Raw genomic sequence first — 24,354 nt, 5'->3', positions numbered from 1 at the left:
TTGCCTTCGTACAATGTCCGCAAAGCATGAGATGACACTTCCCAATCCCAATTTCATTGACTAAGGTGATGACATCTCGGGCCTGCCTCTCCTATTCTTTGTTCTCCTCAATCAAAGCCTTGCTGAATGCAAGCATAGCCACTTTCTTCAGACTGTGCCCAAGTTAAGTGCCAAACTTAGTTTAGTGTATTGGTGGGTCTCTTCATCAAATCCACAAACACACAAGTTCATACCTTGATCGGCCAAGGTAGCACTGTGTTGTCCACTGATTTGTTGATATTCGAGTATAAGACAAGCTATTTCTCTTAGCTTGGTCCTTAAGGTTTTGAACTGCTCTTTGTCATGTCCATGTTTGAAACAAATTTTTCTAGCCAACTCTACTATAATAGGATCCCTCTGATACAAACTGATACATCATCACTTAGCAAAGAGTTCAAAAGTCTGTAAATGACATCGCCAGCACGAACACCTATTGGTGGTAGTAAGAGCATTCGTTCATCTTGGAGGAAAGAATGTCTTCTTTTCTGTTCTTCACTCTCCTCATGATCCTGCTCTCTTATAAGTTTACATTTGTGCCTGTAAAATTCATTACGAGACAGGTAACCAAGACAATCCACGCAAGGCTGATAGTCATTGGGGTGTCCACATTTCTGTAGTCGATATACAACTATCAATTCACCCTATCCTTTGCTTAGTACCTCATAGTCATGCAAGTGATTTCCATAGTTTCTCATTTTTATCCAAAGTTTATCTTTTTCTGGTCCTTTCTTTGCAGTCAACCACTCAGCCACCTGGGCTGCAGTGCTATGCTGGAGAATGTGAACATTTAGATTTTTCTTAAGCCTGGAGCAAACAAAGCAGTACGCGGGTTTGTCATAACATCTACCGTTTGCAGTATTATGGGTTGTCATAACATAGGCCTTCTTTCCGTCTGGGTACATGAATGTGATGTGCTTGCTGCTTCATAGCTGTTAGAATCGTTTTTACTCTTGCTAGGGCTGTTTTTTCTTCTGCAGTTGAGCAGCTTTGAGCAGGAGGTCTTTGACCATTGATAGGAACAGACCTTGCCCATCTTCTGAATGGAATAACATCTGAATGCACAGAACATTCATCATCTGAATCAGGAACATATGATTCAACATCAGAATCGCCCTGTTTGGTTGTGAACAATCTTCCACTTACTCAAGATCACCATCTACTGACTCTGTGCTATACCTACTGGCTCTGTATCTCCCTGTGCTGACTCTGAAATCCCATCCTCTGAACCCTGAACCCATCTCTGCTGACTCTGAAGCTCTGTTATCTACTACAAATCTACCTCCTGTTCATTCTGTGACAGCACAACTTCTGCTATGGTTGGATACAAACCTGCTACTGATATGAAGTCCTCACCTGCTGCTTGTGAGGCATTTTCTGCCAAGTTAACGATGTTCTCCCTATTGCAGCTGTCCATCAAGGTATCAGTCACTGGATCTGTGTGAACCTCTACAAGAAGGGTGACTTTTCAGCAGTACCTTAAAGAGAAAAGAGCAAAATGAAAAAAGCACTTGTTAACATTAATTATTGCTAACTAGACAACTTAAAACTGCATCACCAATGTTGCGATGGATCATATGAAGTATTTCATTTATTGAGTTACACTGAAGAAGACAAAAATTACCCAGATTAGCAAAAATTAGAACATTGAAAGTGAAAATTGAAGCCGTTTTATGCAACAGCATTTTGATTGCAAACAAACCTTTATAAGCGGTGTCATAGTATATGTGCAAACTACACATCTAACAATTGTGTTTTCCTAAAATGGCAGAGAATGACCCAAAATAACCTTTGACCTCAAGTTTCTGACATCCCATATGTGGAAAAGTCAAAGACAATTTTTAACAACTCTCACTTTCACCCCATTCAAATGTTGTGTTTTCACAAAATAGCTGAATATAAATCCTTTATTGTCCTTTGACCTCTAATTCCTGAACACCACCACTGATGCCCCCTTACTTGGTGATCATTGTGACCAAGTGCATCCTATCTGCAAAGGAATGCACAAGTAATAGCAATTTGTATGTAATTGTTGACAGACGGATAGATTTGTAGTCATGGTATCTACATGTGATATTCCAATATATATATATATATATATATATATATATATATATATATATATATATATATATATATATATATAGCACTGGATTGGGGCATATGTTAACACCCTTCTGAGTGGGGTATAGGTTGCCTTTTGGACATGTGACCAAACACCATGGTAGGGGTGTCATGTTGTACCTTGTAGACCACTTGTCAAATACCGGTATATGATGGCAAAACTATTTTAAATTTCTATAGCCCATAAGGGAACGGTATATCCATTTCGGTTAACATATGCCCAGAGCGCTTTTCATATCTCATTTTCAGGGTGTTTGTTTACCATCATACATTTAGTGTTATTATATATGGAGTGGAGTGTGGAGTGTTAGCTCAGTGGTTAACACCGATGCCTTTCAATCATAAGGTCCCCGGTTCGAGTCACTCCCAGATTAATGTATGTCGTCCAGTTACAGAGTTGTTGAAAATCAACAATTCATAATCATGGACGTAAAATATGAATGTGAGAGACTGACTTCGGTCAGCTTGCGGCTTTGATAAGCTAATTAGGCTTCTTCGCGAGTTCCTGCTTGCAGGAGGATCTAATATACATACATACATACATATGGCACCAATGCTATCAAGGTATATATCTGGTGTGAAAGAAACAAAATTATGCAATCGATAAGGGAGGGTGCTCCAAATATGTTTTGCACTGAAGGTGAGTGGGAGGGGTGGAAGGTGAGTGGGAGGTGGTGGAAGGTGTGTGCGAGGAGATGGAAGGTGGGTGCGAGGCGGTGGAAGGTGAGTGCAATGGGGTGGAAGATGCATGCGATGCGGTGGAAAGTGGGGCAGGATGGAGGTGAGTGTGAGGGGGTGGAAGGTGTGTGCGAGGCAGTGGAAGGTGCATGCGAGGCGGTGGAAGGTGAGTGGGGGGAGGTGACTGCAAGGGGTGGAAGGTGCGTGGGAGGGGATGGAAAATGGGTGCAAGGTGGTGGAAGGTGAGGCAGGGGGTGGAAGGTGGGTGTGATGCGGTGAGAGGTGCGTGCCAGGGGGTGGAAGGTGAGTGCGAGGGGGTGGAAGGTGCGTGCGAGGCGGTGGAAGGTGAGTGCAAGGGGGGAGGTGTGTGCTAGGGGATGGAAGGTGCATGCGAGGCGGTGGAAGGTGAGGCAGGGGGAGGGTGAGTGGGAGGGGGTGAAGATGATTGCGAGAGGGGAAGGTGAGGCAGGGGGAAGGTGAGTGGGAGGGGTGAAGGTGAGTGCTTGGGGGGAAGGTGAGGCAGGGGGAGGCGAGTGGGGGGAAGGAAGATGTGTGCGAAGTGGTGCGAGGTGGGTGCGGGGCGTTGGAAGGTGAGTGCGATGGGGGAGGTGTGTGCTAGGGGATGGAAGGTGTGTGCGAGGTGGTGGAAGGTGAGGCAGGGGGAGGGTGAGTGAGAGGGGGTAAAGGTGAGTGCAAGGGGAGAAGGTGAGGCAGGGGGAGGTGAGTGGGAGGGGGTGGAAGGTGGGAGGGGGTGGAAGGTGGGTGCGAGGCGGTGGAAGGTGGGTGCGAGGCGGTGGAAGGTGCGTGCGAGGCGGTGGAAGGTGAGGCAGGGGAGAGGTAAGTGGGAGGGGTGCATGGGAGATGTGTGCGAGGCCGTGGAAGGTGTGTGCCAGGCGGTGGAAAGTGGAAGGTGAGTGGAGGGGGAGGTGTTGGACACACAGGAGAGTGGAGTAAAACTATAAATAGGCACAGTTATTGGTGAAATATCCAGGAATACTAACTATGACATTAATACCGATTACCAAAGACGAAAGGAAGGGTCAGGGACGTAGCTAAGGCCTGATAATTGGGGGGGGGGGGAGGTGTACTGGCTGAAATTCCAACTGGATGGGTTTTGGAGCCAGTCAGTGTCAGTCAGACACCGTACCTATCTTTCACGACTGCACTTTTGTTCCGATCTTTATTTCGGTACATTTGTACCACTGGCCCTCACTTCACAATCGTATTAATCACTCTGGTTAAGCAAGTAAGCAACTGAGTATAGTTTTAAGTTATCTACTTGATAGGCTACATAGACTACTAAGTACAAAAGCTATATGTTAACGTAACAAAGGGGAAAACTTTTTTTTCAACAAATTATATTTGACGACATAGTGAATTACCAAAAAATGCAGTGCTTTTTCCTAGCGCGCTTAATATTATTTTCTAGGGGGAGGGGGGGGAGGGTTGGGGCTATTTATCACTCACATGAAGAAAAAAATCAAGTGTTCACTTCATTCCAACTGAGCGTTTGGAAGTGAACAATTAAACATTTTGCAGAAAAATGTTGAGTTGACGAGATACGATAAGTTGTCAATTAAACATTTTGCAAAAAAAATTCAATTGCTCAGATGCAATGAAGTGAACAATTGATCAACAAATGTTCATGGCACTTTTAAGCTTCCGTAGATTAGCATTGAGTTTTATAATTGCTTTCGTTGCACAGTAGTTCTATTAGGCATTTTTTTAGAGTATTCAATATCATACAAAGTTTTGTATGGTGGGGTATAGGATCGCGAGACACAATTTCTCAATGTGACAAGGAAAACGTGGTAATTATGACTGATTAAAGGTCAATTTTGACTGAAAATTTTAGGTCACTCAAAAATTACAAGAATGTATGAAAATTAGAGTGCGACAGTCGGAGAAATTAGAGTGCAACAGTAGGAAATTACGACTGTCGCACTCAAATTTTACAACTATCGTCAGTTTTACCAAGATTGGGGGGTATGACATCCCCACACCCCCTCGAGAGACATCCCTGGGAAGGGTACCACACCCCCTCCCCTTACTTCTGTAGTGAAGTGAAATTTTGTTGTGTGCACCCGCTGTATATTTGCATGTATTACGTAATAGTTCGTAATAGTCAGTTTTTAGCGTGGGTTGTTCATAGGTTTTGCAAATGTGTTTCTTCAGTTCTGGATACGTTGTTGTATGGCGAACATCGTCCCTGCAGAGCTCCATGATCGCCTCGTTATCCCTTTGTAATTCCATAATTTTTACTTAATCTCGGGTCGTCAATAGCCCAGATTTACCTGTATCCTTACTAACTGGAGTCCGTGAGGAGATGTCACCCTTCTCAGAGGCAGGATGCCTCAGGTTTTGGATGGTTTGACTTCTGGCTCGAAGTCATTGGTTACCAAGATGGCGGACCTACTACAGTATATAGCGAGCTGACTAGCGTGACGGAGTCTCCATGGCCGTATTCTTGATGTCCGCGAGCTTCCTGTACCGCGAGCGAAGAGTCTTCTTCTTCTTCTTCTTTATCGCGAGCGAACTGACCTCAGTATAGTAAGAGATTAAGTAATACATATTGTTATTGTCGGTTCGATTCCCCGCCGACAGCAATGTGTGTCGTCTGGCAAGGGTGTTGTTCAATAACAACTTCCCGACATGGACGTTAAATGGATGTGTGCCGAGAGATTGGCTTCGGTCAGCTTGCGAGTCTATAAGCCTCCATGGCTTCTTTCGCGAGTTCCTGCTTGCGGGAAGATCACATATACATACATACATACATACATACATATTGTCAAGTGCCGTACGTACCCTTATTGTAAGTTGATTGAGTTGTTGTTTTGTCATTGTTGCGCCTCTGGCTAGGTTGTACTTCACTGTACAGAGTACGTATGATAGGTTGTGTTTTGGACCTTGGTCCTATGGGTTTATAGCGTGTGTTGTGTACACTGTGTAGATCAGTGGTTGTGTATTGGTAAGCACGTGGGTGCTAGTAGTATTGCGTACCTTTATACTGTAGAGTGACAGTACTGGTTAGGTTGAGTCTAAGTATACAGAGAGTTATTAACAGTTACGTGTATTGTACTGTATTGACAGTTGAGTTGTTTTGAGAGATTATTTTACTGTACCTGTATTTTGAGTATTGTACTGCTTGCAGTGTAAAGAGTGTACGTATTCGTATTTTGTATCTTGAACATGATTGTTACTGTTGGTCACTACAGAGTTGTCTCAAGAGCTTGTCCTTCTAATCTTAGCCTTTATGGATAGCTATGGAGTGCCAAGTCTCTTGAGAGTTTGTGGGTTCAGGAGGTGTAAATTCCTGCTGTCTAGGAACAGTACGGTGGAAAGGCCTATAATGAGTTGCAGCGGCATTAGTTGCCCTAGGCTGGCCATTACGAAGGTGTAAAATTCCTCGCCTGTTGACAAACGTTTAATATTATTTATGCAGTTTATTTCATAATGTTCATTTTACGTTTTTCCTTATACACTTTATGCATTGTTGTTCAGTATTTTACGAGCGCTATGTCGTATTGCAGGGTAATATTATTGAGTCTTTAATTGTATTCATGTCGTATGAATACTTCGTAGTTTCAAGTATAGGTTGTTTCCCCGAGTCAGGACAGTGTTTATTAAGAGAGTAAAGAGACCCTTGAGCCATTTATTATACAAAGCCATTTACCGTATACTGTCATGTATCATGATTTGTTCATTTGTATATTTTCATTGTCATATTGTGTAGAGTTTGTAATAAAAGTCAGCCGTTGTTTCAACGCAAGAACACTCTTGCCTCCTCATTGATAACTTATGAGTTCGAAGCGTAGAACCCTAAATTCGGTAATTTCCCCCGCTATCCGCGGTTCGCTTCACTTCCATGAAAAAAAAGGGGAAATGATTCACAGCTCCTACCCCCCCCCCAACAAAAATAGGGTGTATGTTAACCTCTATATATATAGTGTTATCAGATATCTCACTTCTGTTTGTAAGGTTTAAATCTGGTGTAAAGAAACAAAATTATGCAATCGATATAGGTGGCAGCTCCCAATGTGCTTCTATATGGCAGTGGTGGTTGGAGCAGGAAGGGGGGGGGGGTTGGGAGTAAGGGTGGTGACCGGACACAAAGTGTAGTGGAGTGTTAAAACAGTACAGTATAGGCAAAGCTATTGTAGTGAAATTTCCTGGAATACTAACTTTGATGCAATGTACAGGTAACCCATAGACAATAGGTAGGGTAGGACACAATGTCCCATTAACTGCATGCAAAACAAAGGGAAATTATTCACTGTCCTTATGAATGGGGTGTATGTTAACCTCTTCAGATATATATATGTAGTGTTATCAGATATGGCATTAATGTTTTAAAGGTATATATTTAATGTAAAAGAAAGAAATGCAATAGATAAGAGGGGCAGCACCCAATAGTATTTTGCATTGCTTAACTGCACGCAATGGTTGGAGGATGGGGAGGTTAGGGTGGTGCTGGACACAAGGGAGAAAATGTATCAAAGTTGTGTAACATTATATATAGGCAAAGTTATTGTAGTGAGATATCCTACAATACTAACTTTGATGTAATGTCAGGTTACAAATAAACAAAAGGAAGGCCAGCACACCCTTCCATTAACAGCATGAACAAAATAAAGAGCAATAATTCACAGCCCCCAAAACTGGGGTGTGTGTTAACATCTACATACATTTAGCATTTGCAGATATAGCATTAATGTTGTAGGCTGGTCTTTATCTGGTGTGAAAGAAACAAAATTATGCAATTATTTAGGGAAGAAACTGCCAATGTGTTTTTGCTTTGGTTCACTGTCTGCCATGGGGAGAGGATGGGTAAAGGTGGGCCCTGGACACAAAGGGTAAAATGTTTTTGAGTGGTGTAAAATCATATATATCTAAGTTATGTGTGACATTATCCTGGAATACTAACTTTGTGCAGGTAACCCATAGACGAAAAGAAAGGCAGCACACACAGTTGCATAAAAAACAAATTGAAATGATTCACACCCCCCCCCCCACCATGAAAGGGGTGTATATTAATCTACACATATATTTAGTGTTATCAGATTTAGCACTAATGTTTTGAAGGTCTATATCTGGTGTGAAAGAAACAAAATTATGCAATCAATAAAGGAGGCAGCTCCCAATGTGATTTTGTTTTGCTTCAGTGCATGCCAGGGATGTAGGGGGCGGGGTGGACACAAAGTGGAAAATGATTTTGAGTGGTGAAACATTATATATATAGGCAAACTTGTTAGTTAATGCTTTAGGATTACTAACTTTTACGACAATGTACAGGTCATAGAAATAAAGTAGGGCCAAAACCCCCTCCGCCTAGTTGCATTAAAACAACAGGAAAGGCTTCACTGTCCAAAAAGTGGGGTGCATGTTAACTAGTATAATTATTGTCATCAGATCTTGCATCAAAATTTTCAAGGTCTATTTCAGTTGTGAATTACAGTAACAAAACTATTCAATTAATATGGGAGGTAGCTCTCAATTTGAGTTTGCATTGGGTCTGCATAGCACGAGATGGAGAATGGGTAAGGGTACAGATTGAAGAAAAAGGGGACGGTGTTTTAGAGTTGGTAACATTAGTAAATAAAATCGAACACTGTTAATGGGTGGGCAGGCTTTGTACCTCCCCCTATTTGCAAGACCGATGTATTGGTTCACTGCATACCAGGGGTGAAGGATGTGTAAGGGCAGTGATTAAGAGAAAGGAAGATGTTTTGGAGAAGGTTCATTTAGTTTACAAATGGTATAGGTGTAATTTCCAGGACTGCTACTACCTTGACCTGAATGGACAGGTCAGCCACTGAAAAGGGAGGGTGATACATAACACCTCTCCTTAGGTACATAGCCAAGGTAAATTGGACAATTTTAACGTCCCTCTCCTATAAAATAGGGTTCAATCATGGAAAACAAACAATGAAGCTGAAATTATGTATATTAGATCCTCCTGCATGCAGGAACTCGCGAAGAAGCCTAATTGGCTTATGAAAGCCGCAAGCTGACCGAAGTCAGTCTCTCACATTCATATTGAACGTCCATGATTATGAATTGTTAATTGTCAACAACTCTGTAACTGGACGACATACATTAATCTGGAAGTGACTCGAACCGGGGACATTATGATTGAAAGGCACCGGTGTTAACCACTGAGCTAACACTCCACACTGAGCTAACATTCCAAATTATTTGTTCCAAATGAGTAGAAGTGTTTAAAACTTTGAAAAAACACATTCCTCTCCAGTGTAAATGTACAAAAAGACAAGGATTGGGAAATGAACTGCAAAGTGAATTACTACATTTTCCATCTTGTTCCATCTGGTTGCCTACATAATCTACAAAAGATTACAAAAGCACTAACACAAATGAAGACATACTACATGCTTTTTTAATTGTCACATTTTATTAACGTACACAAAGGGTTTTACTTCTGTTATGTAATCCCAAGAGGATTAAACTTATGCAAAGCATTTGGACTGGCAAGATGTTACATAATATTTCAATTGTGAGTTAACAAATATATTCAAAAGTAGGACAGGTGGATGAACCATTAATGAATGGGTCTATTATGCATATAGGACAATACCAATTTGTGACATTTCACTTTAAACAATACCTGAAACAGAGGATTGCATCACTATGAAATGCTTAATTTAGGCAGAATTCTGGCCTTGAAACCTTATAATACCGGTACCACAAAATAGCGGAATATGAGCCTAAATTGTTTCCTTCTGTCTTTTATATAATTTTTTTTATTTTATCTTTTATTTTCAAGCTTTCATGTTGCTTTCTTTAACCTGCAAACCTAAGGGTAAAATGTTTTATCAGCGAATCTGGCTCCGCAAGACCTATTAGGCTTGACTACAATGCCTTTTGTCCTTCATAAATGGTGAATGTCTTTGAAAATGGGATTGTCAGTGCAGGCCATAAAAGTATTAGTGTATGTGTGCTAGACTGAGTAGTACTCCAGCTACTGGGAATGATTAGACAACAATGACTAAAGGGCAATTTTCAGACAGTTATTTCCGTTTCAATTGTTAACTGTACTGTTAAAAGTGCATACATGATCCTTAACATACCAAGTATAAAGGCACTTTCAGTGTGCATTTAAATAAACAAATTACATCTGAATGGTGGAACTATCTATATCATATTTAAGTCATTCTCAATATTGACTTTCACAGTAGGTTTGGTAATTTCTTTTCATGCGAAGGTGATCAAAGATAGATGCAATACATATGCATGAAATGAAGAATGCATATTTACCAGGGTGCTTTTTCTTTAACATTAAGTGGAGTATATGGTGGATACAGCACAAAATGCATGAAATGAAGAATTTAAATGTTTGACACTATGCTTGGTTATTTTATGCATAGGAGGTCAAAGATACAACACAGAATGCATGAGATAATTTATTTATGAGAGTATATTAGGTGATTTTTTTCATGCAAAATTATGTCAATTAAGGCTACAACACTGAATGCAAATGTCATTTATTTTTAGGAAAATCCTTGTTGAATAATTGAAGTCAACAATGCAAAAACAACTCCAGAGATCAAAATGATCCAATGAAAAATGAAGATTAACATTACGTCATTTCATTACAATAATTCAATACAATTCAATATAATATAATATATTCAATTTATAGAATGAAGATAGCTATACTGGTGATAATTAGCTTCAGTGACAAGAGTCTCAACATAACACATGCAGACACTTATGATTAAGAGATGAGAGCCAAAATAAGTGGCATACAATAGGGCATCGATTATTATTGGTTTTATCAAATTGACAGATTTGGTTTCTCCCCGTTAATACAGAAAATTCCAATGAAATTTGTTTCAACCTGTTGTGACTTAAATGATAAAAACAGCAGGAGCCACTACTGCTTTCTATTGTATAAACTTGTAAGTATCTTGTTGAACTTGTTGTGACTAATAACAGTCAATTGGTGTTGACTGTTATTCAACACCTTGATAAACCTTTTTTTCTTTTTTATTTCTTTTTAAAGTCTCTTTTCTTATTCCAATGTGGCATATTGATTCAACCATTAAGAAGGGAAAATAAACAAAAATCTCTAACAAAAATGTGTTGTGTGAATATTGTGTGTTGAAAAATAAGTACATTTTGATAAATAATTTGGAAAATTGGCAATGAACAGACACAAAACAACAAGAGAACAGCTAGAATAAAGATGATTTTTGCTCTGAAAGAAGGAAGATTGTCCTGATGATCAGATATACACATTTTAATGAATCACCCATGGTACAATGTTTGTAATGTGCATCGTGTAACAACAGTGTATCATGATGATATATTGATGAAAAACTAAGCTGATTAGTAAAGCCATGTGAAATTTACTTTAACTATTATTTGAGATTCATCCAAATGAGCATCACATTAACAGTAGACTGTCAATTTTGCTTTGATTAAAAAAGAAAGTTGTACTAATAAGAAATTAAATTTCACATTAATGAATCCATGGAGGTAAAGTGATAGAAATGAACAGTGTATCAAAGGTATGCTCTATTGGCCCCAAATATGTTATATATTCAAATATGGTCACCTTTGGTCAAAATTCTTAATTGAAATGGTTCTTAATTTCTTTTTGTCGAGAAAGCTGAGATCCAGCCAAGGTCTTTAAACAGAATGGGCACTGTGACAATCTCTGTGGACATCCTTGCGTTTGCTGAAGCGGTTTATGAGCTGTAAATTAGAAGTAAAAGAAATGACAAATTGCACTTAAACCATGGTTGCAGATGCATTGGTAACACCCACGGTCACCACAAACTGCCCAATTACATTCACTGTATACAGAGCCAATCATTACTGATATCAACATTCATGTCTTCTTTAATTAAAAAGAAATATAGATTTCAATAAATTCAGATGAAGACTTACAACTTTCATGAAGTGTTCCCAGTTCCAGTTTCCAGTTGCTTCTTTCATCAGGTTCTGGTGTAAATTTTCCTGTGGTATACATGATAACAGCTTAAATTACTTATGAACTCTGGTTGGATTATTCATCAACATAGCCATATTGTGGTTCAGAATGATTTAAGGGCAAGGGCGGCGGAACTGGGGGGCACAGGTGGCATGTGCCCCCCCCCACTTTTCCTCAGGTTAAAAAAGTGCCCTTTTTCTACATAAAAATTGAGGTGTCTCAAGTTAGCAAGAGGCCAGGGAATCAGAATGAACACTCGGAAAGGGCCGTTTCCGGCCATCTGAGGGGTTTGTAAAACCAAAAATTTTCTTGTACGCTCCGCGCCAACCGATGGTGGCGCTCCGCTCAGATAGTCGTGCATACAACTTTGCAAATCCTGGCTACGCCCCTGACCTTTAATGAATTTCTGTGGGTCAAACTCAAAGCTATTTCGAATGGAAAAAATTTGTTAAGGTATTAACAAGAAATAAACTCTATTTCGGAAGATTCCTACATTAGCAACTAATATGATTTCACCTCATTTTGTCTCAAAAGAAAACTTGTTCCTTGTTCCCAATTTGCACATTGGATATTGCAGTGCTAGTATGCATATTTTCCTTAGGGGAGGGGGCGTTGATGGAGTGATGTGTATACGCAAATAAGATAATACAATAAGGGTTATAAAGGGTACTAAATATAAGGCTGCATCAGTCCAATCAAATTTCTGCAAAGTGCCCTTTGATGTTGGTGCCCCCCCCCAGATTAAAAGTGCTTCCGCCGCCCTTGTTTAAGGGACAAGGAGTTTTAGTGTAGTTAGTCCAGGCTTGTCTTACAGTGTAGTTAGTCCAATCTTGTCCATTGTGTGTGTTTCACCACTTGATTTCACATTGCAATAAACCAATATTACATGTGAATGACAGATTAGCAATGTTTTGTAGCAACGGTACGTAACGATGAAGTGAATGAATAATACAGGCTTTTACATTTTAAAGGAAAAACAAAATACTTAATTTCTGTTTTACTACACTAAGCTATTTCAAACTTTTATTCTGGCTGACCCAAAACAAACTATGATGGCAATTAAAGGGTGTGAAGACTCGTGCAAAAAGAAACATCTAATGCCTGTTATCTGACCTAGTTTCGAATGAGGTGTAACAGAAGTGTTAGACACCAACATCGATGCCATAAAATACACACCGTTGGTAATTAGACAGTAGTGTACAGTTAGTATATACAGCTGTGGTCAATACCCATGGCAAAGTGTATAAACGATACAGCGATGGACATCTCAGGTCCAGCTAAAGATAACACGGTATCACGTTTCATTACTGTCGGCATTTTTGTAGCGACAAACAAAACTTCACTTGCAAGCAACAGAAAGTTAATTTTTTTCAGATGGCTGCACACGGTTTGGGGGGAGTCTTCATTGCCTTAAATCTGAAGTAACATAGACATAAAAACTATGGGCTACGAGCTTCCTGGTTGACTATGGTTTTACTTCTTGACATTTCCAAAAGCAAAGCAAGCTTTTTTCAGTCAATATAGTGCAAAAACACATGAGTTTAACCAAACTTCAACTCTTGTATGAGACATAACCTGGAAGTTAAAGAGGGCATGAAGTGGTGGATTTTCATGTCTGAGAATTATTTATCTACATTACTTCAACACCACCCATTCACTACTTCCCATAAATGCAGCTGCCAAAGCCAGAAATGCGCTGTTGAAGTATTCCCTAGAGAACTCCCGAGCAGACACTTGTGAAAAAAACCTGCAGTTCATATGACGTCAGTAAAGGGACCATTTCAGCCAAAGCCGACTCCCCGATATTTACTGTTACGGTGTCATTCAGTTTACTACGTACAGGTGACTACAACACACTCTCCTCATCAATTGAAAATATCATCTCCCGAATCTTCCGATTCCGAAGAAATGGGCCTTTACCTCTCAGAACACTCAAAAGCTTTGACAAAAATTATTTTCTTGAGGAAGAAGAAGAGGAAATAGTTTTCGAGGGTGATGAAGATAATATCGGTGTTTTATCCTATCAATTGAGCCCCTTGCAGAAGAATTGTAATACATTCCCGATGGCCAAGACGCGTTGCTGCCGATGGAAGTCCCCAAGCAGAACGGTTGGACTATCCTGAACTGAAATTGGACGGTTGAGCATAAACAAAACCATCATTATTAAGACCATAATGTGAGTTAAATTTACTCGAATGTCGATGATCCTGCTACTTAACATAGTAGCAAATCTTCTAGAAATTGTGTTACTTACAATGCAAGTGCAACCCTATAGTACTAGTAGTAGTAACATGGGTCTAGACCTATCTAATAGATGTTGTATAACAGGCTAGCCTGTGTAAGTTGTATCATCCAATTGTTACGTTCAAATCATAACACAACGCCAGTTTTACCACAAAAGAAGAATTGCGGATCTACTGTAGTATTGACTGTTCTAAATCCAACTGGTCTTAAGTTTTGTGCAAAATACCAGGTAACCAATAAACAAAATTGTCATTTGCTGCATTACTGATGCCTAGTCTGTGGTCATAACAGAGTAATTTGGCAATAGTTTAGGCCCACAGGCACTCGTAACATTGTCTATGTGTAGTGTTTTGAACAAATCATGTCCACTTTCTTCGATTTCTGTCATCATTTGGCAAAAGCGTACAGGTGAAATCCGTCTTTAGGGCCATTCTCTGGAAAATGAAACTGGCATGAAAAAACTAAAGTGGTCAACAGGACCAAATGTTCTACTTTTTGTTTTAGAGGGATTCCTCAAGTTTTCTGTTTCATATTTATTTCATTTAAATTACAACCATAACATACTAATTTGCATAAATTTGCATTATTGTAAGTTTTTGCCAAAATTTGTAGTTTTTAACTGTACATTTGTTTTTTCTACATAAGTATCTAGAAACAATATTTCAGTTATCAACTATCACATGGAGACAGTTATGCATGGGTTCATTTATATCATTCCTAAAGCAGAGGTTCCTGATCTTCAATTCTTTGTTAACAATGGGTCCTACTTAGCATAATTTTGATGTCACACACGTGACCAAAATAACGCAAAAGTTTTCATAAAAAGTAACTGCTGTGCCTTTTGATGTCCACACTTGGTATGCAACCGTTAGTTCTGCAAAATATCCAGCCAAATAATTATTCCTACGATTACTTAATAGCCTCTAATTAGTCGTCACACACGTGACCGATGGTCACGTGTGTGACATTTATCCATGAAAATGCAGAATGTCACACACGTGACCCTCCAAATCATGGCAGTAAAACTGTTTTAAAGTAATTCCTATGGAATATCAACATCAGTGCTGTTCTGTGGTCATTTCAAGAGTCAACATTTGCACTGCAAAAATTGCATAAGTACTATGGACTGAAATTCAGAATGTCACACACGTGACCCAACAATGTCACACACGTGACCAGATTTTTGTAGCTTATGTAGTATTATGCTAATTTTAAGAAGTGAAATATTTAGGTGAAATGTCTTGTTAGAATGAAAACACATTAAGGTAGAAGCATTGGAAATAAGGGTTACCCAGCCCTGTTAGAAACTGAGGAATTTGCCAATGTTTTTTTGTGCAAAAAAGCCAGTTTAATTTCAAGTCACACACGTGACCGACCTTTATATGACCTCTGCCAGCTAATGAATCTTCTGATTTTGGCTAAGCTATATGGTTTTGTAAAAGAGTCCCCTAGTGCATACATAAGTACTACAATCAAACCAACTTTCTCTACCTAAAAGTAGTTACTTAGTGGTAAAGTGCAAATCTCCCCATTTTTCCGTCACACACGTGACCGAGAATGGCCCTTTACTTGTGTTGGAGCAGCCTGCAACCACACATTGGCTCGGCATTATTAACAGTTACGAGATAAATTTGAGTAAAAACAAAAACTCCAAACACCTAATCTCATTTTCTATAGAGCACTGCAACAGTGAAATGTTGCCTGTATATACAACAATTTTTTTGGAAAGATTTTATTGCTCAAGAATTTTTGATTGTTTATTCCTGGAGGATGCAAGCTTTGTTTGACACAAATTGTGTATCATCGGAAAGCTACGAGTGTATAGAAATTGATGATTTGAATAAATCTGTCCATTTCACCCCCTCTTTAAGTGTCATGTATGCCTACAGATTGTGTGCTTGTCATTATGTAAATGAGTATTAATGGTAGACCAGCTTACTGTGATGAGGATGAATTTCCCCATGCTCCTTCTCCTCATATCGGACATGCTGATAGGTGAATGCTTGATTATAGTCTGACTAGATTTGTATATGAAAGGATGATTTCAGGCAAGTTTTTGAGTGGAATTTTTCTTTATAAATTGATCAATGTCTAAAGAAAAAGAGTTAATATCTAAACAATGTACCCACTGCTACTTGAGGTTTTCAGACTTTGGCCTTAAATTTCAACTGAACCCTCTAGCCTTTAGATGAAAATGGTCCCTAAATAACCTTAATTGTTGTTTCCAGTTTATTACCAAAGTAATAAAAGTTTGTATTTCCGTATGTGTAAATGCTACATTGCAAAATCTGTTGCGTTGTGACCAATTATAGCATGCAATAGCTAGGAAAGTTTCGTAATTTTGTTATCAACCTGCCACCTTCACTATGGTCACTATGAAGTAGCCTCCACAGCTTGTTGACACTGTGAGGTTCTTCGTGTCAACACTGCCTGGTAAGATATCATTATATGTCGACAGTTAGTTTACCAGACAGTGTCTATACATAAAGATTCTGGTACAAGGAAAGATATGAGCCAGGCAATGCAGGATAACTGTTAAAATGAGGTCATTTTACGACCATGGCAGGTGGATTACATAATTGTAGGAAACTTTTTTTTTTGCGGTAGCATGCTATATTTGGGGCCAATACAGCAGTATGACCTAGATAAGATTATATCTTCAACAGTTGTTCTGTTCTAGTCATATACCTCACTTTTTTATATGTGGTTTATTGTACAGTAACATAAAGATGACATAAAAGCAAGCAGAGTGCAGTTAGCTGGAAATTTACAAGATACTACATTCTACATACTACAAGGACAATCTTGTGGATAAACAGTCAAACTCACCATCCGCATCTGATTCAGAGACTGAATATTTTGCATCTGTCTTGTTGTTGCAGTCAGTTTGTGAATGTATCTGTAAAACAAATATCCAACACCTCATAATTTTGGAAGATCAGGAAGATTGAACATAACTAGCTGAATGAGATGAAATGATGTACAATTAAAATAGTATATGAAGTCAAAAGTCCTATATTCAACATTTTAAAATCAAATGATAGATTATTCAAAAACTGTTTTACACCATATATGATTAGCTGTTATCAGCATGTTTCTGTTCAATTGTGTGACATGTCAGGGTAATTGCTTACTATACAGAGAGTCATTGCATTTTTTTTGTACAGGAGAGTCAAATTCTTATAGCAAGAGAAAATAGGTGGGACATATACCATGTGGTATGTACATCCCTTCAGCTGAAGTGGAAGCCAAGAGATACAAATTTACAGCCCCTTTGCCATCACCATTCCCCCTACCCTTCAATGGGGTGTACACTAAACCTACACAGGTTATAGCAAAAGTTTCAAGGTATACAATATTTTGTGTAAAAGTAACAACATAACAAAACAAATAACGGAGTTACCTCTCAATGTGATTTGGCATTGGTTCAATACATACCAGGAGTAGATGATGGTAAATGTAGGAATTGAACAGAAAGTGGGAGGGTTCTTTAACGTGAGTTAAAATAGTACATAAATGAAATACTAATATTGCTTAACCTTCAACCTCAAAGTACAGGATAGCCAAAGCAATGGAGGTCAAGGCAACTCCAACAAACCCCCCCCCCCCCTAACATCCTTAGCTTCAAGACAGAACGGAAATGTTTCACAGCCCGGCTCCTACCAATAATTCTCCCATTGCAAACAGGGTAAAAAGGGTCTATGTTAAAGGTATGCTGTATTGACCCCAAATATGCAAGATTTTCAAATATGGTCCATTGAATAAGGTCATAATTTTCATACTGTTCATATTACCACCCTGAAGGTAACTTACCTCACTGGGACATTCAGCCATCTTCTTTGCTTATTTAGCATTATGGGATAAGTTTAGAGGGTAATGCCTCCAGGAAAAGTGCAGTTTGAAATCATATAGCAAGTATAGCATTTAGTTAGGGGCCTATACATCTTTAACCTCTATACATTGAGAGTGATCAAGAGAAATATTTTGGGTTGGGATAACTTAAGTACATATAGGCAAAGGTATTAGTAAGTTTATAGGAATACCACCTTTGACATTAACTTATCAGCCAGGCAACAGAAAAGGATGGCAGAGATATACCCAGTAGCTTATCAAAAGGAAGGGGATCAAACGCAAGGGGAAGGGTAGGGGGGCAGAGGCAGAACATCCCCAGGTGAAGTTGGAAGCAACATCAGGACCACCAACAAGAATACCCTTAGCTTCCAGATGGAAGCCAGCAGGTTCGTTTAACATTCCAGCCCCCTCCCCAATGATTCACAAGGGACCAGTGCAAATAGGGTAAAATGGGGTCAATGCAACCTTTACACATTGACTTTCATCAGATCTAACAAAATGAGGCACTCCATGAGGGCAGATGTCAATGAAAGTCTGCATTGGTTCTTTGTTAGGGGTGGAGGAGGGGTCAGGGTAGAGACGTTCTGAACAGAAAGGTGAAGTTTGGAATGGGGCTACACATACAACATGAAATATGTACCCAGGACTACTACCTAATTTGAAAAGTCATTTGATTGTACCAGTCAGGCAGAGAAAATGGTAGGGTGTGGCAAACCCTTTAGCTTAGCCAGAGGGGTAGGTAAAGGCAGAATGTCCCTCCCCCCCCCCCACCCAAAAAACAACAACGTAGAAATAAAATCAGGACCCCCAAGAAGTCATCCCTTAGCTTCCAGATGGAAGGTAAAACAGAAGTTTTTTAAACAATACCGCTGACATTTGTTCATCACTTAGGTAGAAAAAAACAGGGCAGGAATATGCCCAGTAGCTTAGACAAACAAGGGGGGGGGGGGAAGAGGAGGCACAGCATCCACAGGGAAGACCTTAAAACATAATCAGGACCACCAAGAAGTCTACCCTCAGCTTCCAGATGGAAGCCAGCTGGGGGTACACTTCAGAGCCCCAAGGATCACCCCCACCCCCCTCCCTTCCGCTCCTTCGTTGGAAACAGTGTAAATTGGGGTCTATGTTAACTTCTATACATTGAGTAATGCAGTTATCAAACTTAGACAATCAATAAAGGAAGCACCTCTCAATTTGATTTTACATTGTTTCATGCATACAAGGGCATGGAGAATGGGTGAGGGTAGAGGTTAAAGGAAAAATGTGACAAAGATATTCGGGAGTAGGTTAACATTATTACATATAGGGCTAGGCAAAGGTATATTAGAGAAATATATCTAAGAATACTACCGTGAAATTAATCGGTTAGATAATAAAAAGAAGAAAAGTAGGATAGGGATATATCATGTAGTTTAGCCACACAAGGAGGGGAGGATAAGAGGGAGGGGGGGGGATAAATCAGGACCACCAAGAAATCTACCCTTAGCTTCCAGATGGTAGCCAGCTGGGGGAACATTTGATAGCCCACAATAAATCCCTGTGGCCCATTGCAAATATGGATAATTGGGGTCTATGTTTACCTCTTCATAAATTGAAAGTTATCAATAACATAATAAGGCAATCTAAAAGGGAGGAAACTTTCAATGTGATCTTGCATTGGGTCTGCATAACAGGTTTAGAGGAGGGGTAGGGTCGAGATTGAAGAGAAAGGGGGAGATGTTTTGGAGTGAGGAAACATTATTAAGTATGCTATATTAATAGTGAAATGTCCAGCACTGCTACTTTTGACCTTAATGTACAGAGCAATGAATGACAAGGTATCCCCCTCCCCTTGCCATTTGTTGCAAAACAGAAGCCAAGGGATAAGTTTTCACAGCCCCAATGGTTCTCCCATTACAAACAGGGTAAAAAGGGGTCAAAGTTAACCTCTGCACATGCAGTATTGCCTGCAGTAACAAAATTAGGCAATCAACATTGGAAGCAACTCTCAATGTGATTTTACAGGGGTGGAGTGAGTATTCTAACTGGGCAAACACAATTTCTAAAAGTTATTGAATGAATGAACAAACATTTACAGATATCAGATATACACTATGAACATGAAGTTTACCCACTAGAAATCCCAAATGCATAAATGGCAATAAGATGTATACAGATCAACCTCACTATAGTGCTTTAATATTGGATTCTATGCAGTACTCTTTTTGCCTTTTTTCCAATTTATTTGGTATTGACTTGTCCGCTTTCTAGTGAATACTTTAGGATATATATATTATTCCTTTCAACATTTCATCATGGGACTGGTTTAGGTTTAAGTTATGAGTAGGGGATAATTGCTATCTGTATGGAATAAAATATGAAGCAAGCATGTATGAGTTCTGACACATTATTACAATGTCAACATTAAGTTTATTTCAGATGATCCTAGCAGGTCAGGGTCATGTACCATAGATCCTATTGCTCCATTGACACAAGCTTTTTCAATTTGCTTTCTTGCTTTGCAATTGCAAAGAGATATCTTATAGTTTTAATACATTGACATAGTCCAGATTTATCCATTTTATTAAATGTTTTTTTTTTAATGGGGTTGCAATAAAAATAGATATTCAAATAATCAAACATAACCAACTAATCAACCAAGTAAACAATCAATCAATACTGTAAAATAAAAGCAAGACTTTGTCAAAGTTAATGTACAGTAAAGGCTGTTAAACGAACTGCAGTATTAATTAGATGAGCATGATTATATTGCTCTGTTTTACACAGCTTTAATTTCTATTGATGAATCTTTCTTAGATTATCAACAAAGCAGAAAGATTACCTTCAAAAGGCCACAAAAGGACATGTTTTCCAGGCTGGAACTGTCATTGGTTACTGCCTAGAAGAAATTGCATTTTGTAGATTTGAATAATGTATAATGAAAGAGTATTTGAAATAAAGGGCAACACTAAATATAAGTGTATTATATGAAATAGATTTGTGGTTTCAAACCAGTGTACTTAAACCAGCAGTCAGCCAACTTTTGACTGGTGAACCAGCAAGAAATTCAGGCACTCAGCCATGAACAAACTGATCACCAGCCAATCCCATGCTATCCCCCCTCCCCCCCCCACACACACACCTCCAAAGAAATACAGTCTTAACTCTCCAGAGAAAGGCCTTTCAGAGCATCACTTTTCTGTGTGGTAAAAAGAGCTAATGTACAGGTGCCACCCTATCCATTAATGTCTATTACTTACACTTATAATCAAGTTTGTCCGAAACAACAGAATGGAAAACAAGTGCAACAAAAACTTACGGGTACTACAGAATTATCTCTGACATCACTGTCTGTAGCTTCTTCCTCATTTTCTAGCTGCTAAAGAGAAACAAATACTCCTCAATTCATTTGAATATAAATGACATTCAATGCACTTTAAAGAATTAATGAAAGTAGAGATATGAAGGAGAAGGGGGGGGGGGAGGTTCAGGTACCTAACGGTACTTTGGTAACTTCTCTAGAATTACTGTAGAACATTACCAGACAGAACATAACATAAAGAAATCATAACTAAAAACTACTCCAATGTTGCTTTTTAACTTGGGAAGTTTGCACTTACTTGTGCATCATTACTTTGAGCAAAATAATTGGCCATATTCCGAGGCCTATTCTTATGTTACAACTGAACATTAGGCGTAACATACATCAATTCTAGAAGAATCAAAACTGTAAGACTATTTAGTAACAGTATAGGCCTAGGATATGTTATGTTACTATATGAGTATTATACATAGATGTGACTGAGTTCAAAGACACCTTTCTCTAATCTGCACTATTTGAACAATTGTGTCTGGCCTTAAATGAGTAAAAAATTCTAGACTAGTCAAGCATAACAGGCTGGTGGGCTTTATCTCCAAAAGATAGGTTGAAGCGTGAGCATACTCATTATGTTCCCTGTTGATTGAACCTTATAAATATATGGACTAAAATGAAGTCAATCCTCTTCCACAAGCCATGAAGATTTTGATTAAACAATTGCCTAGCCTAAGCCCAAATTAATTGACAGCCAAACCTTCCAATAATTTCTATCAAAGCATTGTTCAATGGAAATTACACAATTCACATTGCACTAACAAATCAAAAACCAATTGCATTTCATCAGAAAAATACGATGATTGAGAACTCCTTGGGTCTATTATTCAAAGAAAATAGCCCAATACTACTACAGTAGTACTTTATTGTTCAAATTGTTGAGTGGTAATGGCAGTGGTGAAAGCTGCTTTGATTTGCCAGCATGATATATGTGATACTTTCTTTCTTAGTGAGTTATGCATTGAATTAGTTGAATTTGCGATTGATTAGCCTACACGTAGTTTGTAAGTTGTAGGACTACCAGTACTGTAGTACGTAGTACTAGGTATCACCATGCAATACATAACACGTAAGTTGCAGTAGTAATAGTATAGTAAAGGCTTCATGATTGACGCACCCTCGTAATTGACGCAACTTCAAATATTACTAGCAACGATACAGCAGGCCACCTAAACCTTTTTGCAGTCTATCAGAATTACATTTCATCAGCTTGAATCCATTTCAGCTATTTGCTGACCAAATTGTGGTTTTGTTAAGCTTTTAACACCCTCCACCCAGTTTTGCATGTTTCTTGGTCATTTGGAATCTTACACCCTAAAAATAACCAACGTTACCTCAATATGATACCACTTATCTCTGGGACCTGACCTGTCTGAGCTTAGAGGCTCAGAGCATAGCAAACAGCATCAAAGTCAATGGATGTATATACTAAGGCCTACACTACAGTTAGCTTTTCGACGAATGTGTCAATTTAGGGGTATGAAAGAACTTGACATGGCAGACATTTTGAGGTCAAATTCTGCTCAATTGTACGGTGCATAAGCACAGAACCCTAAATATTTAGAGATCATTACTTTTCTGAGGAACTACACATATGAAAAACACATAATCCTAGGCTTAAGTGCGTCAATTATGAGCCCACCATGATACTACTAGTATTAAACACGTAAATTTAGGTTACCATTCTTTAGAACAGCAAGGAAGCCCCAAAGCCCCCTACTCATGACCTTTAAATATAAACAAGTAGCCTAATGAATGAGATAGGTACTTGTTCAGCTCGGCACACTCGATACCGCCTACCCAAAGGCTATAGTACCTAGCTTAGGCTTGCCTAAGGTATGCCGTACAACCGGCTAATATGCACAATTTCCATCCAATAATACTGCTGTTAGTGGCGACAAGTTTCACATGAAGAAGTATATTGGATATTCAGGTAATGCCTTGGTTTCAAGTGAGCACCTTATCGGTAGTCTTTCACCGATAAAATTACAGCTAAAATGAGATACTTACGTTGCTGGGTGATGTACAGGATGTGTACAACAGTAGAAGCCTACTTCGCGTACGTACGAACAGTGTATACCTCTGTGCTGTGTCTAACATTTGATGGCGCCATGTCGTTACAAGTCTCGTACTGCGATGGTCTAAAATTGCCAATTTTCGTTATTTAACAACCAGAATATTCCAAATTTCACCAAGAATAGCAATCGTGTCTATAATAAAAATTCTGAATGTCGCTGATATATATATATCCTAGTTTTCCTGTATATTGCGCGGAAAGTTGAGGTTAACATATATCATACCTACACCGTATACGAAAATAACTTTATATACACTGTTGAGAAAGGCTCAGATTTGCACTGAAAATGCTCTTTATAGCAAAAACATACAAACAATTTTAAGTTAATTTCTGATAAATACTATCATGTTGGCTACATAGGAAGTGAAAATTGTTTACACAACGCACGATATTTGAATTGGTAATGCCTCAGACTTATGTTTACCAAGAAGTTGGTAAACAGATGCCCAAGGTACACATAGGCCCCAGCTACCATGCACGAATGTAAACATATGCCTGCATTCATAACAATATATATATATATATATATATATATATATATATATATATATATATATATATATATAGAAATATACATATAGATATGTATGTAGATATATTTGTAGATATATGTAGATATACATATGTAGATATATATCTATATATATATCTATATCCATATATATCTATATCTATATATATATATATATATATACATATATATTTATATATCTATATATATATATATAAATATATATATAGATATGTATGTAGATATATTTGTAGATATATGTAGATATATATATGTAGATATACATATGTAGATATATATCTATATATATATATATATATATCTATATCCATACACATCTATGTCTATATATATATATATATATATATATATATATATATATTTATATATGTATATATATATATATATATATTTATGTTTATATATATACTTCCGGGCTTAAGCACTTTGAGCAGTCTGGGGCTTCCGGTAGACCATCGTGATTTCAATCACTCTGACAAAGGACCAGGGTGTTCGAACATTTGTGT

The 24,354-nt window shown here is 38.5% G+C and overlaps 1 protein-coding gene across 2 annotated transcripts; it reads right to left on the bottom strand.

Moving 5' to 3' along the window:
* Positions 1-4,896: 4,896 nt before the first annotated feature.
* LOC139964641 (uncharacterized) lies at positions 4,897-23,780 on the bottom strand. Of its 2 annotated transcripts, none has more exons than XM_071966407.1 (5): positions 23,250-23,780; positions 21,186-21,245; positions 20,709-20,765; positions 16,865-16,934; positions 4,897-11,553 (listed from the first exon to the last, which is right to left on the bottom strand). In XM_071966407.1, the coding sequence occupies exons 1-5, from the start codon at positions 23,337-23,339 to the stop codon at positions 11,429-11,431; spliced, it is 402 nt and encodes a 133-aa protein (XP_071822508.1). In that variant the 5' UTR covers positions 23,340-23,780; the 3' UTR covers positions 4,897-11,428. The 2 variants fall into 2 exon arrangements, with proteins under 2 accessions (XP_071822508.1, XP_071822510.1); XM_071966409.1 differs by having other exon boundaries at positions 21,186-21,242.
* Between the last annotated feature and the right edge of the window lie 574 nt (positions 23,781-24,354).

Source organism: Apostichopus japonicus, chromosome 23 (genome assembly GCF_037975245.1).
Source record: "Apostichopus japonicus isolate 1M-3 chromosome 23, ASM3797524v1, whole genome shotgun sequence".
NCBI classification, from domain to species: Eukaryota; Metazoa; Echinodermata; class Holothuroidea; order Aspidochirotida; family Stichopodidae; genus Apostichopus; species Apostichopus japonicus.
The sequence above is the reverse complement of the archived record's forward strand: the minus strand, read 5'-3'. Positions and strand labels throughout refer to the sequence as shown.